General features: G+C 48.3%; 1 protein-coding gene across 23 annotated transcripts in view; it reads right to left on the bottom strand.

Annotated features, from left to right (window-relative positions):
• Nucleotides 1-239: 239 nt before the first annotated feature.
• Camk2g (calcium/calmodulin dependent protein kinase II gamma) overlaps nt 240-17,534 on the bottom strand; it is a 62,143-nt gene continuing 44,848 nt past the window's right edge. For 4 of the 23 annotated variants that reach the window (XM_027387521.2, XM_027387522.2, XM_027387529.2 and 1 more), the window contains 8 exons: nt 12,414-12,608; nt 11,222-11,266; nt 8,334-8,382; nt 7,023-7,136; nt 4,830-4,905; nt 4,354-4,448; nt 2,699-2,943; nt 240-2,214 (listed from right to left, as the gene is read on the bottom strand). In XM_027387521.2, coding sequence (XP_027243322.1) covers nt 2,711-2,943; nt 4,354-4,448; nt 4,830-4,905; nt 7,023-7,136; nt 8,334-8,382; nt 11,222-11,266; nt 12,414-12,608 — 807 coding nt within the window. In that variant the 3' untranslated portion in view covers nt 240-2,214; nt 2,699-2,710. Of the gene's footprint in view, nt 2,215-2,698; nt 2,944-4,345; nt 4,449-4,829; nt 4,906-7,022; nt 7,137-8,333; nt 8,383-11,221; nt 11,267-12,413; nt 12,609-17,534 lie in introns of those variants that run through there. The other 19 variants (XM_027387524.2, XM_027387526.2, XM_027387534.2 and 16 more) reach the window with 12 other exon arrangements.

The raw sequence follows: 17,534 nt of genomic DNA, 5'->3' as shown, positions 1-17,534 counted from the left end.
GGGGGAGGGAACCCGTGCACCGAGGGTGGGGCCACCTCCCACGGGGGCGGGGCGAAGGCACAGTCCACCACTTAAGAGCCCACTTCCTCCCAGCCATCCCAGACTCAGCAGCCCAGGCTGAGTTTATACGAAGTTTTCTTCCCCGTGCCCCAAGGAAATGGGAGAAGACGTATTGTCTCCTTGTGAAGCCCTGTCACGCAAGCCCCTGGTCACGAACCTCCAACAGCAATAACACAATGGACTGTTTAAAGGTTATTTTATTAAATATCTTCAAGGTTCCATTGTAACAAAGCTAGGAAGGGACTACCAACATTCAGAACAAACACTAATTTTTAAATTATTTCTAAGTCATCATGCAAAAGTTCTGCATCAAATGCCTTCCATTTCCTGTTTAAAAGGTGGTTTGTTTGTTTTCTTTTTTTAAATAGTCTATTAATAGTCTATAGATGCTGACATTAGCCCCAGAAGTGGAGTAAGAACGCTAAGAAGTGGGGCTGGAGCAGCCATATGAAGCTATGGGTCTCAATGAGCTCTAAGACCATTTGTTGTCTTCAAGCCAGCAAAACCAAACCCTGTGGTGAAGGGATCTGTAGGCTGGCACTGCAGGCTGCAGGGCAGAAAGGGGCTAGGGTCCAGGGTCTGAGGCATGCAGAAGGTGCTTGAGGAGCCTGGCTAAATTCAAGCACCAGCACCCATGAGCTTGTTCTCTTCTCAGCTGGTTCCAAAGCCTGTAGTTCTTTTTCCCAGCTTCCTGAAGGTCATCCAGGGAGCTGAAACCTATCCCCCCACACATGCAGATACTATGCAGTTGTTTGATGGGGTGGGGGTGGGGGAACAAGACCAAGCCAATTGCTCCTCCATTATCTTGTGTTATCTGCTTAGGGTACAGATCTTTTCTTCCTGGAATGGAACTCCTTGAGCACAGAGGGACAATGAATGTAGAAGCCTTGGCTCTGGACCCCTTTTTTTGGGTACATGCAGGTGAGGGGGTGATGCCCATGCAGATTGTCCAGCAGGAAGTCTATACTTTTCAGGTGGTCAGTAAAGAGGCCTCTTTAGGGAGGACACTCCTCACCCAAGCAGTCAGTTCAACCTCAAACACAGGGAAAGAGATGGACGTGCAGTATGGGAAGAAGGGAGGCAGCCCAGAGGGCAGCCAGAATGCATAGAAATCACCACCGGCTCTCATCCCACTGCCTCACTCCTCCCACCCCACAGGGGCACTTGGCAGAGGGCCCACGCCCAGATGAGGGTCAGCATGGGGACCACCATGAAAATACAAGACAAAGATGGTCCAGATCAGCACAGAAACAGAACTGCCAAAGTGGCAAAAGGAGCCTGGGCCAAGGTTTGGATCTCTCCTTACTAAGTTAGGAAAGCCAACAGGAAGCAGAGTAGCAACCCCTTCCCCTTCCCATCTGCAGCAATCAGGCCTCAGTATCAGGGCCCACGTGCATTGTGCATCCTAAAGAGATGGATGAGTGAGTGCATGTCAGACTAACACGAGGTTTCTCAGCGGCTTCATGGCGGACACACTTCTGCAGCACCAATTCTCTTTCTGTCTACATTAACTGGAACAGCACAGCAAAGTCCAGGCCTTCAGTCCTGAGGCCACTGCTTCTTAGCTGCCTCCACAGCAAGCAGGCTGGGAGCGCTGCATTTTCTCCCAAGTAGGTCTGATAGCCACGGCATTTTCTTCCGTATCATTCTAGGTGTCAATGCATGTTCTGAAGAAGTCCACTTCTAGACCTGGGGTAATCAGGCCACTCTGGGGCTGCAACCACACCATGGCTCCCAAAGCTCTGTCAAGAGTCCTTGCCTGGTCCCCCTGAGTTCATGGGGGCCTGAAGCCAAGCTCACCCTTTCAAAGCTGGTGGGTGAGCCCATTGTTCATGCCTGGATGAGCGTCACACAAACTCCTGCCTTCTCGCAAGCCCAAGGGCTATCAGTTGTTTTAAAACTCATCACGGTACGAATTCCTTTTTTTTTTTTTTTAAACAACCTTTTTTTCTTAAATGTAAAAAACACCTCGGTACAGCAGAGACAGACACGAAGGGCGGGCGGCGGGCTGCATGCAGGGGCGTGCATTGGCTGCTGCCGCTTTGTAATTTAATTGTTTTAAACCTCAAACGAACAGGACTGCCGCTGTCACTCAGGCCCTCCAGAGTCACTGGCTGTGAAGGTTCAACATCCAGCTGGAATCTCCTAATGCCCCTGTTAAAACAGAACAAAAGGTGGTAACAGAACAGAGAAGGACGATGAGAACACAGGTAAAATCCCCGAGATTTTTAATACACCACGCACATGGCTAAGTCTACTTGAACAAGCAAACAATGGGAGGAGCTGCTGATGTTTAAACACAGCATCGCCTCACATTTTGAGTGTTTTATATGTATAGTATCTTACTCCATCCCCACAATTAATTCATCCTGGAATGGAGGCAGGTGTCACTTTATCCCTCTTTTGATAACTAAAGTAACAGAGGCTTAGTAAGGGGAAGACCACATGCACCAAGTGTGGAGTCTGTCTGGTTACAGAGCAGAGTTCATCAAAAGGACTCTGCCCAGTCTTTGCCACCCCTGAGATGGCCTCCATCTCCTCCCAGAGTGCTACCGCTTACCCTTCTCTTCCTCCTCTGAACCCCACCTGTCCCAAGTCACCTCTCCCCTGCCCAGTCCCTTCTCCCCACCAGGTGCACCTGTGGCTGAGCTCACTGCAGCGGTGCGGCAGGGGCCCCTGAGCAGTGATAGTGGACATTGAGCCACCTGCCATCCCGGCGGTGCCACACCCGGGTCTCCTCTGACTGGCTGGTGCGAGGCCGACCCTGCCCATCGATGTACTGGGTGAGCCGGATATAGGCGATGCAAGCTGCGTCCTCCCCAATCACGTGGACGTGCGGGTTTAGGATGGTGGTATGGATGGGCTTGCTGTTCTTAGACAGGACTACAGGAGGCAGGGCAGGGAAGGGGAGGGGAGGTAGTAGGCGTAAGGCTTGGGTACTCACATATTCCTGCCAGGCTGCACCTCCTTTACTCTAGCTCCAGCAGCCATTCCTAGAATCCCCCACATGCCCCCCGGAGGCCAAGATCCTCCATTACATTAGTTTCATACAAAAGGAAAAGAAATGTGAGTAACAGTAACAGCAACTACTCTTTTCATTGGGTATTCTTCGGAGGCTTTACATGCAAGAGATGTTATTTGTTCACTGCTATTATTTTCTTCACTATAAGAAGGAAAATGATTCAAATCAAATACAATATTTAAAATCAGGACCATGTGGCTCTAATAAAAAGCTTGTGGTTTTTCTACTTGGTCAGGCTGATGTTTAAAAGTTCTAAGCTTATTCTGCACCAATCTAAGGCTGAAGAGAAAAATCGTGAAAGCAATACATTCCAAATCATTTTGTGACTTAGAAAAGAAAAGGCTTATCGAAGTTTAAAATTCCCAAAGCACCCAGTACAGGATCTCCCCAACAATCCCAGGGTTCTCTGGGTTTGGAAAAGCAAAGAAAGTTGGACTGCCATAATCAGCATATGCCATGCATATGTTGATGCTGCCATTCAGACTTGGTTCAGTTCATTCCAATGCTACAGCGCTGCAAGAGACCTCCCTTAGAACTAATACAAACACTGTTTCTGGCTACTCAGAATTACTTAGATAGCTGAGGGATTACACAGGCAGCTAAGATGTGGAGGACACTTTTGGGAGTCAGTGAGGAAAATAGCTACAATGTAACACTCGGGGCAGGGTAAGAGCCGCCTTGGATAAAATGGACAAGAGGAGGGAAAAACGAGGAATGAGGGTCTCGGAAAGTAGAGAAAGAGACGGAGGGTGTGATGATTCAATTCCGGGACTTGTGGGAACTATTCGGACTGCATGTCTTCCCTGTCCAGATGCTTGGCTCTCTCCATGTCCAGGATAGCCTAGCCACAATTTCTGACCTCATGTAACAAAGTACTTTGTTACTTGCTTACACATTCTTATCCTGTTTTTAATTTCCTTTGTTGTGAACCCTGCAGACACAGACCTTTCATTATTACTTGCTGAGACCATCTTGACTTAATCTTCAAGAGTTTACAGTCTGTCTTGGAGAGAGGTGATGCTTAAAGGAATACAGTAACCCTAATGGTGATGATCAACAGTGCCTAGATACAGCTGCCAAATGAATGTGCACTCAGCTTTGGAGCAGTGCCAGTTAAAAGCCAGCAGGGCACAAGGAGGCGAGCATACAGAGCAGGATGCAGCGGGAAGGTCAGATAAGGTGAAGAAGGGCAGCTAGGGTAAAGGGTGGGTAGGGACAGAGGCGGGGTAGAGGGGCAGGCAGGAGTATATCAGCAGCACGAACCCACTCACGATTCTCAAAGTAAAACTTATGGAAATCCATCCCCTCCACGAGGTTACCAAGGGCTTCTGGCTCAAAGGAAGTGAGGCCCGGGTCACAAATCTTCCTGCAGAAAAGAGGGCCGGGGGTGGGATGGGGGGGCAAAAACACAGCCTGTCAGGCCTCTATGGGAACCATGTGCCTTCTTCATCAGTTGTGTCTGTCCCATAGAAGGTTAGCTATTGGCTACACCTGACAAGACAACAACACTCTGGAGTTTGCCTGCAGAGCCACTCAGCTGTCCTGTTCTTTCTCCCATGTCAGGATAATAGGGCAGGCTCTGTTGTGGAGTCTACCTGGAAGGGATCCTAGCCTATGGGCTTAGGGTTTGACTCAGACATGGCTTACAGTCCAATCTGCCCTTTCCCCAGGATCACAGACACTTTTTGGGAAATAGACGTGGACTTGTGAGATAATCAACATCTCAAGGCAATGGGTCTTTACTTACGTGTAGGCCTCAAAGTCCCCATTGTTGATGGCTTCGATCAGTTGTTCTGTGATCTTAATGATCTCCTGTTTTCGCACTGGTAGGGGAAAAAAAAAAATCAACCAATTTACCTGCTGGGCAATTTCCCAAAAGACAAGAGAGCCCTACTCAGTCCTTCGGGGATCCCTTGTGATCTCCTTGTCAAAGACATCCTCCTGTCTTTTAAGACCCTGTGCAGGAAGAGTAAGCACACCCTTCACCCCATCCCTTTTGGCATCTGCAGAACCAGGGACTACCTCCTTTCTAAGCCCATCTGGTCAACTGGCACAAGGTGGCCTTTACCACCTTCTCCATCAACAACCACAACCATGTTGCAGAAAACTTTTTGTTTTTAACAGCTGTGGAGCCTGTCATGTCTCGAACCTTCTTGTGAGTCTGGGTATTCTATCCTTAGCAGGTTTAGACTCTCTGAGAAGCAACTCTAGGTATGGTTACTCTCTGTCTCTAACCAGTTACTTCTCTTATCACAAGGGGCTCAGTCAGGTCACAGTTACTACCCCACTTGTAGCCCGTATTCTGTAGTCCATAACTTAAGCCTTGGATACCTGCTTTGAGAGCAAAATCAAGCTACAGATGAAGTTCCAAAAGAATGAACAGAATGCTACGGTTGATGCTTAGTCCTCTCCATGGGGCTTTTCTGGGATAAAGGATCTCGGGACTGTGAAAACCTTTGACAGCCTCTCACGCAAGATATGGCTACACTGCCCTCGGATAAGCTTCAGAAAAACCAGAAACCTACACCAGTTCTCATGTCAGGATGTGTTCCTATGGAAAATCAAGGCAAGACTGAGAGGCAGGTAGTTTGGTGCCCTTCTTCCCTACCTAAAGGACACATGGTGACATCCTGCTCTCTGGGGTAGCCCACGTACAAACAGAGCCACTATTAGCAAGGGGTGTCTCTAGCATAAGGGCAAGCTTGGACTGAGTTCAGGCTAACCCTGACTGTAAATGGAGCCCCAGGCTGGTCCAGGCCACAAGCCACAAGCCTTTCCTCAGAGGTGCAAAAGGCTGCAAGACAGACAAATTTAAGCATTAGAACAGTTCCAGCATGGCATAGCTGGGCCAGCACAGCCCAGGGGAATATCTGGGAGGGAACAGCATAGGGCTAAAGGTGCAGCCAGGAGGGAACTCCACAGAACACTGACAGGTGGGCCCTGAGTGAACCACTAGTAGCTAGACTAGCCTTGAACTTAAAGGAGACTCTTCAGCTTTAGTTGCAGCCTCCTGAGTGAACAAGCAGAGGGATTTAGGGAAGCCAATGAGCTCTATTCTCTCCCTGGAGAAGCTAACAGGTATGTCCACACAACACTTCCCCTTGAGTTCCATCAAATTTATCTGGAGGACCTGACTAGGATCCTGTAGGTAAAGAAGACTGGATTTAGAAACTATGTAAGGATACAGTGTGGGGCAAAGAAACCAAGAAAGGCATCCTTTAACACAGACAGAACTACAGACATAAACATGAATCTCAGGAACCCTGCCAGCTATTGTGGTTGAGGTAGGGACCCCCCCCACCCCAACAAGCCCTACTTAACAGAGAGGGAATTGAAGCTCTAGGAATCTCAGGCACTTCACAGACTTTTGAAGGTAGCATAGCTGGAATTTATGTTTCTTTTTGAGACAGGGTCTCATTGTGTAGCTAGACTAGCCTTGAACTTAAAGGAGACTCTTCAGCTTTAGTTGCAGCCTCCTGAGTGCTAGAATTATAATTGCGTAACACCACACTTAGCTAATATTCAAAATCACATCTGTCTCATTCAGAGCCCATGATCTTAATATGGAAATGCTAAATAAACCCTAAGACAATTCCTAGGCCGTTGCAATGCACCACTGTCCTTATTCCCACCCTCATGGCCCTGACTTCTCATGGTTTTCCCCGGCTGTTGCCAAAGCAAGACCTGCTACACATCCCAGTGGCTTCTACTCCCCACTTCCACACCATGTTTCCCCACCCGCTCTTCTCTTCTCTGGGCTCCAAACTGAGACCTGCAGGGGCCTAGGCCTCCAGCAGGCCCCCGCCCTTGGCAGACACCATGCCCCTATAGCTGACTAACAGGTAGCTGGGCTAGGCTGACCAGCTCTTGGGGAAATCCCTGAGGGGCTTCAGGAAGAGCCAGGGAGTTGGAAGCCAGAATGTGCCTCCCTCACACTTACTGGCTGAGGAGCAGAGAGAAGGCTGGGGCTGCATGCCTGCAGAGGGGGCTGTTCTGTCCCGGGGGCTCCGTCCTTCGGGCACCAAGCTGCCATTCCCAGTGCGGAGCGGGGCAGCTAGCCAGCCAGGGCAGGGCAGGGCAAGGCAGAGCAGCCAAAACAAACAGAATAAGGCAGGTGAGCGAGCAAGCCGGACAGGACCCAAGCCACTGGCACTGCAGAGCCGGGGCAAGGTGATGCCTGGGGCTGCTGTGGACACTGGACCACATCCCACTCAGCTGCCTCTGCCAGAGAGGCCTCCCAGCTGGGAACACTGCCAAGATGCATAGACCTAGGCTTGCAGCTTCCAAAGGAGCCTTAAAACAGCCTACACAAGGACCCCTGCTCCCAGAGCAGACATTCAGGAGAGGCTAGGTCGTGAGGCCATGAGGCCAGCAGTGAAGATGCCTTTACTCTGTCAGCAGCGAACTAATCTGACCTCACTCCCAGCAGCATGCTAACACACATACATGCTTTCAGTGCTTTTGGCTCCCTAGGGTATGGTCCTGTCTTTTCTGATGACCTGGCAGAAGGTCACTTGTTGAAAGCAAAAGTACAAGTTCCAAGAGGCCACCCCAAGGATCAGGAAGGGATTCCCACTGGTCTGGCCTCCATGTTCCTTATAGCTCCTGGCGTTCTGACCAGTCTCAAATTTAGGGTAGTGGTCATCACAGACTAGAAAGACATCTGAATGTAGCTTCAGACACCAGATCAGTTCTAATTCTGTCACTCCTGGCCAGAACTCAGGACCAGAGTAGCCAACTCATCCCAAGCAGTCTGGGGCTGTCCTTGGGTTTTTTGTTTTGTTTTGTTTTTGTGTGTTTTTTGAGGGGAGAGGTACTGGCCCAGGCAAGTGTTCTACAACTGATTTGTACTACAACTCTTTGTCCTCATTTTATAACTCCAAGTTCTACATCCTAAGAATTACCCTGGTCTCGGGAAAACCAGGACCTATTTCTGCAGATGCCTCTGCTCTGGGATGCTCCATCACTATCCACAACAGGAACAGTTCTCTAAATGTTGGCCCTATAAACAGCTAATCTGGCTGTTCTAGACTTTGGGAAAAAAAAAAAAAAAAAGCCTTTTTAGCATGGTCACTAACACCAGATGGGGACCTCATACCTCAGTGCATGGAAAGTAGCTTTCAGCTCAAGCCCTCTTATAGTGTAAGGAGGCAGCAATCCTTCCTTACAGAAAAGACAGATGCCCCATCAATGTTGAAGAAGTACCTGGATCACTGTTGGGGTCCCTTCCCCTCCAAGGGCCAGCACCTACCTTTGAGGTCTTCATCTTCTGTAGTGGTGTTACAGCTCTCTGTGGAGCCCTGCGGACCAAAGGGAACACGAATATGATCAGCCCTTGGACACTTGGAGGAAGAGGAACAAATGGGTTCCTACAAGAGGTGCCCAGAGGAACCTGAGAAGCTCCTGCTTCTACCCTCGCTCCTTGATCAGAAAACTCTACAGGTCCCAATGTCCTTCCTTCCTAGGCTTTCCTCATCAGGAAAACACACCACCTAATCACTCACGCTGCAGCTAAGAATCATCCTTCATTCTTCTCTTTCTCTTATATCCCCATCAGTCAGTCCAAAACAAAATTCAGCATTCTGCCTTTAACATAAATCCAGTGGCTTACTTCTCTGCTGATGTACAGCTGGCTACCATCTGTCCAGGCTACTAACGTCTCATACTCTAGCTCTCCTTCCTGCCACCCTTGCCTTCTCCTTGGAGTTTGTGTCTATAATGTGTGAACTTAGAAAATACAACCAGATTTTATTTCTCATCTGATAAGAAACTACCAGTAGCTTCTCTTTGCTGCTGGGATAACTGTAAACCATACTGACAGATACGGTGGTGCACACCTTTAGTCCCAGCACTCGGGAGGCAGAGGCAGGTGGATCTCTGTCAATTTGAGGCCAGCCTGTCTACATACTGAGTTCCAGGTCAGCCAGAGCTACATAGAAACAAACAAGTAAACCATACTGAAAACCCTGCCTGCTCCTCCAACTTCTTGACTCCCCTATTCCTTTGTCCCTTGCTCACTAAGCTCAGCTCTCCTTGGTTCTTTCAGGCATTACCCAGGCCAAGTCCTCTGCCTGGCAGCCTGCCTGTCTGCCTTCTTCCCACTGATGTTTCATTTCTAGCTCAGATATCCCCTCCTGAGAGGCCATTCCCTAACCACTTAATTAAAGGCCCTGTTCACTCTCTTTACTTTGTGCCACTTTCTTCCAAGTACTTATCACTATTGGATTTTATCTTATTTGATTATTGGTATGTTATCCACTGGGTCTGCCCCACCCCCCAAAATGGAAATTTGTTTTGTACTATATATATAGCAGAGCCATGGCAATTAGTAATTAGTAAAAATGCAGGAGTGGGAGGTTATACTAAGGAGAATGCTGCACGGTCTGGTTATGTTCTTGCCCTTTTGGATGGATGTGTGTGTGTGTGTGTGTGTGTGTGTGTGTGTGTGTGTATGAATGGGTGTGAGTAGACTTGTGGTGTGCATGTATGAATGGGTGTGAGTAGGCTTTTGGTGTGTATGCATGAATGGGTGTGAGTAGGGTTTTGGTGTGTGGTTGTGTATGTATGAATGGGTGTGAGTAGACTTGTGGTGTGTATGCATGAATGGGTGTGAGTAGGGTTTTGGTGTGTGGTTGTGTATGTATGAATGGGTGTGAGTAGGGTTTTGGTGTGTGGTGTGCATGTATGAATGGGTGTGAGTAGGGTTTTGGTGTGTGGTTGTGTATGTATGAATGGGTGTGAGTAGACTTTTGGTGTGTGGTATATATGTATGAATGGGTGTGAGTAGGGTTTTGGTGTGTGGTGTGCATGTATGAATGGGTGTGAGTAGACTTTTGGTGTGTGGTATATATGTATGAATGGGTGTGAGTAGGGTTTTGGTGTGTGGTGTGCATGTATGAATGGGTGTGAGTAGACTTGTGGTGTGTATGTATGAATGGGTATGAGTAGGCTTTTGGTGTGTGGTATATATGTATGAATGGGTGTGAGTAGGCTTTTGGTGTGTGGTGTGCATGTATGAATGGGTGTGAGTAGGGTTTTGGTGTGTGGTGTGCATGTATGAATGGATGTGAGTAGACTTTCGGTGTGTGGTGTGCATGTATGAATGGGTGTGAGAGCACACACAGAGGCCAGGGACTGACGCTGTTTTCTTCAAAATTTCTCTCCACTACACTTACTGAGGCAAGGACTCCGGCTGAACCCAGAACTTTCTAATTTGGTTAGTCTAACCAGCCAGATTGTCTGGGAGGTTCTGTTTCTACCTCCTACATGTTGGGACTGTAGGTGTGCCACCATGTGAAGCTGGTTTTTATGTGGGTTCTGGAAATCTGAACTCCAGTCTTCATACTTGCTCAGTAAGTACTCTGTCTACCAAGTTATCTCCAAAGCTTTGTCCTTTGTTCCCTTCCTAACATTTCTCCTCACTAAACTTGTTTATTTTGGGTTTTTTGTTTGTTTGTTTTTTGAGACAGGGTTTCGCTGTGTAACCTTGGTTATCTTGGAACTCACCCTGTAGACCAGGCTGGCCTCGAACTCAGAGATATCTGCCTGCTTCTGCTTCCTGAGTGCTGGGATTAAAGACATGTGCCACCACCACCCAGCTCTCACTAAACTTTTTTTTTTTTTTTTTACTATTCACTATACTTTTACTATTGTTTTTTATGTGCATTGGTGTTTTGCCTGCATGAGCATGTCAGGTACCCTGGAACTGGAGTTACAGACAGTTGTGAGCTGCCATGTGGGTGTTGGGAATTGAATCTGGAACCTCTGAAACAACAGCCAGTGCTCTTAACTGCTGAGCCATCTCTCCAGCTCCCTTATTAAACTTAACTCATGGGGGTTTACTAATACTATCCTTAACTTGCAAACGAGAAAGCTATGGTACAGAGTGGTTAAGTGACTTGCTCAGAGGACTAAAGCCAATATTCAGACCAGACCAATCCGATTGTAAAGCCTAGGTTCACAGTCAGTAAGCTCTGCCTTTCCTCAGAATGTAGTAACCAACAGGCCTGTTATTACTTCTAAGCTGGACTCCACAAACACCTGCACCTTGGGGTGCAGAAAAATCCACAGAACTCTTAGACTCCAGCAACTCATTCCTGCTGAAGGAGAAGCAGGCAGATCTGGTGGCCACTCACTCACCTTGATCCCATCTGTAGCATTGTGTACCACGGTGGTTTGTGGTTCCTGTGAGAGAAGATAAAAATTACCCTCCGGATTTGGGGACTTGAGCTCTTCCCTGAAAGATCCCCACACTCTTACCCCTTAGAGACCCTATGATGACCACTGAGGCCTGCCCACCAGCCATCCCTACAAGACAAAATATACTGGCTCAACTAGGGTCCCAGAGCAGTAGGAAACCCAGGATTTAGCTGACGGCACTGGCTGGTAAAGAAAAGCTTGGAAGAGACAGGTTCTCAGGAAGCTGAGAGGACAGGAGCCTCTGTATGTGAATCTTGTTGGGTCTGAGGGTTCTTCCTAGATTGGAGCTCCCGTGGGGCAAATATACAAGAGGGGCTGTGGGATTCAGAGCACAGGTCAGGCCCTGCCAACAGTGTTCATCAAGGGGTGCACAGAAGATGGGCACACGGGGAAAGCAGAAAGATAAAGTCTCCTAGGATGCCCCTTCGGCAAGCTGAGCTTAGGGAAGTGCCCATTTCACCTACCTTCTGCCTTCTCTAGATGGCCCTATGGCACCACACTAGATTGCAAGAGGGTCTACAGGAAGTAGAAGGCATGGCAGGCATGATCGTTTGTCCCTCTTCCCAGTATCCCCTGTGCTAGCTCATTTAGCTGCCAGCACTGGCACAGAGAGCTCCGTGATACACAGTACCCATGGAAGAACCCAGGACAGCTGAACAGAGGGGCTCTCTGGGACCAGAGAAACTTTGGGGAACCCCAGTCCTCCTTTCTGTTCTTGACTATGCAAAGGAGAGGCTGAGGCAGGTTCTACAAGGAGTCCTCTAAGAACTAATGATCAGGAGCCAAGAGAGCTCCTGCCCTCTGCTTTTTAAAACAATTTGCCTCCCAGCCCCCATAGCAGACCCACTGAGGGTGCCAGCTTGGGAGTGGGAGGCCTAACGGACAGCCCTGATCACTCTTTCCCCAACAGCAAAAGGTGCAGGAGCAGTGGTTCTGCCATGCAGGATGGAGCATAGCCAAGCAGGAGAATGAAGGGGAAGGGGCCTGCGGGGCAGCACACAGAGCAGTCTGCTCTATGGAAATCAAAAATGACAAAAGCTGAGGGTCCTAGGGAGGTAAGGTAAGAAGAGGAAGTGGGAAAGGAGCAGGAGGCAGCCAGGGTCAGAGACAGAGAAGCCGTAGTCAAAGGTACCATGGCCGTCTGCAAGGGCGCGGGCTCTTGGGCTGCGCTTACGAGACTGTTTTTGTTGTTGCTCTGTGGCTGAGACAAGAAAACAGATGGTTTAGTTCCTCCAGAGTCACCAACGTTGCTCAGATTTGACTCCCAGACCTCCCTTGTCCCCTGGTCTGGCCGAGAGGTGCTAGGCCTGAGGTGGCAACTGTAAGACTATGCAGATGGGAGCAATGGTTAGAGAGATGGTTTGAGAAAGGGAGAATTTGGGGAGTACCAGAGACCTAGCTCTGGAGGCATCCTCACTGAAGGAATAGCCAAAGACTTGTTTAGAGGCACCGCTCCAGAAATCTCTGCTTACTCCAGGTGCCCTGTCACCCCAGTCACACCAGACCCAAAGACATTCAGGATTTTCTTCCCACATTACAGTGGAAAGGATGGTGACTTAAAGCAGGATAAAACTGAGAACTCTGGCTCCTCTGTGGCCCTTCCCCCAGCACCTGCATTTCCTTTCCCCTTAAAATACCAGCTTGAAGCTTGATATGAAAAGAGGAGAAAGGAAATGAGCAAGAGTACCTGGCCTAGGAGGAAACAGGTGGAATTCAACTTGAAGCATAAATGTAGCCACAGATCTCAGGGCGCAAGACTGCACTCATCTTCCACCTGACAAAATCTTGGACTTCATCAGTTGGAAGTGAGGGCAGAGCTCTGAGGAAGAGCTGGCAAATCTCAATGGTGGTTGTGGCTGTAGTCCCAGTACTCAGTTCCAGCAAAGAACAAGCAACCCAGCAAGCCAATATTCCTAATGGCAACTGCGACCACCAGGGATATTTCCTTGCCTTTTAAAACGCTACAGAGTGGCACAGTCAAGAAGGAGTGTGGAGGGGCTGGAGAGGAAGGAAGGCCAATCTCCAGTGCAGGGAACCACAGCAATGCTCTCTGCCTCTTCCAATTCCCTAAGCCGTTCAGCTCAGTCTCACGTGGGGCTCAGTGGGGTACAGATATGAAGGGGCAGCTTGACCACCTGAGTTCTTCAATAGGCATGGAGACAGGCATGCCTCTAGTCAGAGCATAAATGAAGGTACGCTGATAGCCAGAATGCATTTCTTCTCTCCCAGGACGCACCCAGAATGCATCCAGACTCTTCTACATTTTGTTTGCCCAAGGGCCTCATGGACCAGATCTAAAGCTATATAAGCCCAGCTTGTGGCTGAGATAGCGTCAAACTCAGGGTTAGGCATGGAATCTTGAGTCAACATCAAGTAAGACAAGATGATATTGAAACCTCTAGGCTGGAGAGGAATCCCTGTGGTCTGGGGGTGGGGCTGGGGGTGGGGGATGACATCACAGCAGCTGCTCTCTTGTGTTCCTATCCTGAAACAGCAGAGGGCAGGGCTCTCTTAGCTCAGATACCAACGCTGACTTCCTGGTTGGGGCTGATTGAAGAAGGGCATCCAGCCTGCAAACTCAGTTGACATTAAGACCTCTGCAGTGGATGAGGATGAGTACCCCATGGTAAGACATGCTTTATCTGCAAAGGTCTGAGCTAACACCCAAGTGGCCACACCTCTGGTTATGATGGATGGTTTCAAAATGACTAGGCTGTCGTGTTCCCTTGGTGTCCTGTGTCCCATGAGAAAAGATGCATTTACTATAGTCTTTCAGTGTAGCTGCTCCTCCCACCCCCACCCCAGGGCTGGGTGGGCAGGCTACAACCCTGGGCCTAGCAGGAAAACGGATTTTCACAGAACAAGGTTTAGGGCCAGGAGTCAACCATTAGCTTTTCTCATTACATGGCTGCCTACTAAACGAATGTCAGGCCCCTAGAAAGCAGCTGCTCATGCCTGCAGAAAAGGCCTTATCTCTTGACTGAGGGTAAGATAGGGTCTCTCCTTGTGCTTGCTGCCTTTCCCCCAAAACCCCTACTGGCTTTACTCCCTGCATCGGACTGCTGGAGGCTACTCAACCTCCACAGGGAGGAGTGCCATACCACACCTTCCAATGCCCATTTGAAGGCCACTGGGTGACCTTGGGCAATGGCCCCCGCCTGGCAGGACAGGCCACACCTGCCCACACAGCACAGACATGCAGTGAGGATGAGTGACGCACACGCACATGGCAGAATGGGTCTGCATGGCTGGCAGGCGGGCACAAGCAGCATGGAGTGGGCAGATGGGTGGGCAGGCAAGGCTCACCATTAGGTGCACGCTGGAACTCGACTTCCTTTTCTGGACACACCACAGCAAAAGGGAAAGAGAAGGGGAAAGAGGAGGTAAGAAGAAAGCACAGAGATGCTGCAGGTTAGTGCACCAGCTTGGGCTCTGTGTGAGGGGACAGAGGAGGAAAAGGAGGAGGAAGAGGAGGAACCCTGGAGTCCAGCATCAGAGGGGTTAAAACAGTACACAGACCACAGGCACAGGCACATACACTCTTCCAGCTGCAAGAGAAGAACTCTGTCGGGTTCACAAACACAGAAAATTTAGTGTACCCTGAGAAGTCTGCCTTGTTCAGTCACAAGTGTATTTGGGGAACATTTGACTGCTGCAAAATTACAGGTCTGGGTTGACAGACAGGACCAGCACACTAACAAGGGTACTCACATTCTCTATACAGCTAGGTCTGTCTGAAATGTGAGTGAGTAGCTACCAGAGAAATAACAAAAGCCACTACAGGATGGTCTCAGTTATAATAACATTTGACTTCTGAACTCGGACCTCAATGATGCTGTGAATGCTGTTCAGATAAAGACACTGGACTCTATCTTACATTTAAATTTCGAGCCTCTGTTCCCGGTCATTATAGCCACGCTAGTTTAAAAGACTTGCCTGTTTTATTGCTTTTTGTAATTATCAGAACTAGAAGCATAGGAGAGCTGCTGATTAAGAGTACAGTGACCAAAGATGCAGGGATGGAAGCTGGGGAGAGTGCAGAGAGTCGTAACCAACTCCTTAATCCCTCTCCACTAGACGCTCAGACCTCAGGCTCTGTGTGAAACAAGAGCACCAAATTAAGACCAAACAGCACACCGAAAATACACCAGAGCAGACTAAGAGCTTAGGGTGATTACGACTTTCATAATTAACTCACTGGGAGACAGAAGCACGCTTGGAATATGTCTGTTGTTTGACTTTTGTACATTCACTTAACGACATCCAAACCCACTTACTGAGGGTTGTTCTGGGAAAAATAAACATATCTGGGAAATGGTTTTTGTCCTCACGGGACCAACATTCTACTCTAAGAGATGTTTTCTAGAAGGGGGGCTACTAATATTTAAAAGAATATTTCAGAGGATTAATGGGGTTATGTGGGAGTATGTGTACATGTATGAAAACGTCATACTGAAACCCATTACTATGCATAATTTATATGCAAAACATCAAAAAATAAGTTAGTCCATAATTTGGATTCGAATTAAAGGAAAATAAAAACCTATGGTAGGCTTCTTTTTGTATTAGTCCTTCATTCTGCTTTGGGACAGGGTCTTGCTACATAGTCTGGGCTGACCCTAGACTTGCAACCCTTTGCCCAAGTCTCTTATGTAATTGAATCACAGGTATGTATCACCACACAGGACTTTATGAGCTTTTTCACTGTTTTACAGTAGAGCTTCAAGGAGTTCAGACTGCCTTTGACCAAGCTATGTAGCCAAGAATTAATTTGAACTCCTGATCTTCCTGCCTTCACCTACGTAATTACCATGCTCCGTTTGCATCTCTCTCAAAAGGAGGGAGTCACCTTACATATGTATCTGTCATTGTCACCTATCTAGATACCCTCCCTAGTACTTATCTCCCTATTTAATTATCTTATGCTTCTACCCAAGTAGTATTCCTATTCATTTTTTCTCTTATATAATTTGCCCCCCTCCAGACAGGTTCTCACTGTGGCCCACTGTGGCCTTGAACTTGTGGCATTTCTCTAGCCTCAGCCTCCCAACTACTGGGATCCTAGTGTGAGTCCCTACACCTGTCTACTACAGGTGCTCTGAAGGAAGGGCCATTATCTTACCTGCCTTTGTAAGTTCAAGTGTCCCAACAGAAGCCCTACAGTTTGACATTAGATCAATAAATGTGCCTGGCTGACTAGGTTTGCTGAAGGTGGCTTTCCCCAAGCTAATGTCAACTCTGAGAAGGGACCAGTCACTCATTCCAGGCCTGATCTTGGCTCTGGTGATTTTCAGCAGCTGGTGGTAAAAGGCCGTTGCAGCCATTTTATCTGGACCTTGCATTTAGACGGAAACTTTTCAGCTGCTGCTTCTACCTCATGAGAAGTAAGTTCCTAGCTTTTCTCCTGGATGTTCTGCTGGTTCTGAACAGTCCTACAGGCCAAGCAATCATCCTTTCCACTCTGAGGCTGTTTCCCGTGTCTTTCAGTCTCTGTCCATCTTTTCAGGGCTTTGCCCTCAGGCACACACAGCTGGGCTTCTCAACCAGAACACCATGCCACTGTTTAAATGCCAGATCCCTTTGAAAGGACCATGTCTGACTTCTATCTGAAAACTGTACATAAATTTAAAATTTTACACAATGAAAGGGTTCAGGCCTCTTTTTCATACTCAAAACACTGCTCAAAAAGTTCTTAGCTATAACCTCTGCTTTTTCTTTTTATTTAAAAACAACAACATAAAAACTTGGATGGCCACTATGGCCTGAAACCAGCAGAAGAATGCCAAACTGCCAGAGGCCTCAAAGAATTTGAATGTTTGTGGCCCCCATCAGTCCCGGCCTTCAGAAGTAGAACTCAGCTGGGGAGTGGTGGCACACACCTTTAATCCCAAGCGCCCAGGAGGCAGAGGCAGGCAGAGCTCTGTGAGTTTGGGCCAGCCTGGTCTACAGAGTGAGTTTCCGGACAGCCAAGGCTATCCTGAGACCCTGGGTCACTAGGATCAACCTTCAAAGAATCCTAACAGGACCTCAAGTTCCCCAATTCAAAACCACGGGACACAGCACCCACTCAAACCAACACTAGCTATCTTGGACACCTCAAAGAGACATCTGAACAATGGGAAGGGGACTGTTCAGTGAACAGTCAGCAGAAGAAACCAGGGGAAAGAGCACTGGAAAGGGAAAAGAGATTCTAAAAGAATGTGAACGCTGAAAGCTGGGACCTTCTAAGTGACTTTATAGGATTCCTCACAAT

The sequence above is a fragment of the Cricetulus griseus genome (assembly GCF_003668045.3).
Source record: "Cricetulus griseus strain 17A/GY chromosome 1 unlocalized genomic scaffold, alternate assembly CriGri-PICRH-1.0 chr1_1, whole genome shotgun sequence".
In the NCBI taxonomy this organism is placed as follows: domain Eukaryota; kingdom Metazoa; phylum Chordata; class Mammalia; order Rodentia; family Cricetidae; genus Cricetulus; species Cricetulus griseus.
This window is presented reverse-complemented; position numbering and strand designations above follow the sequence as displayed.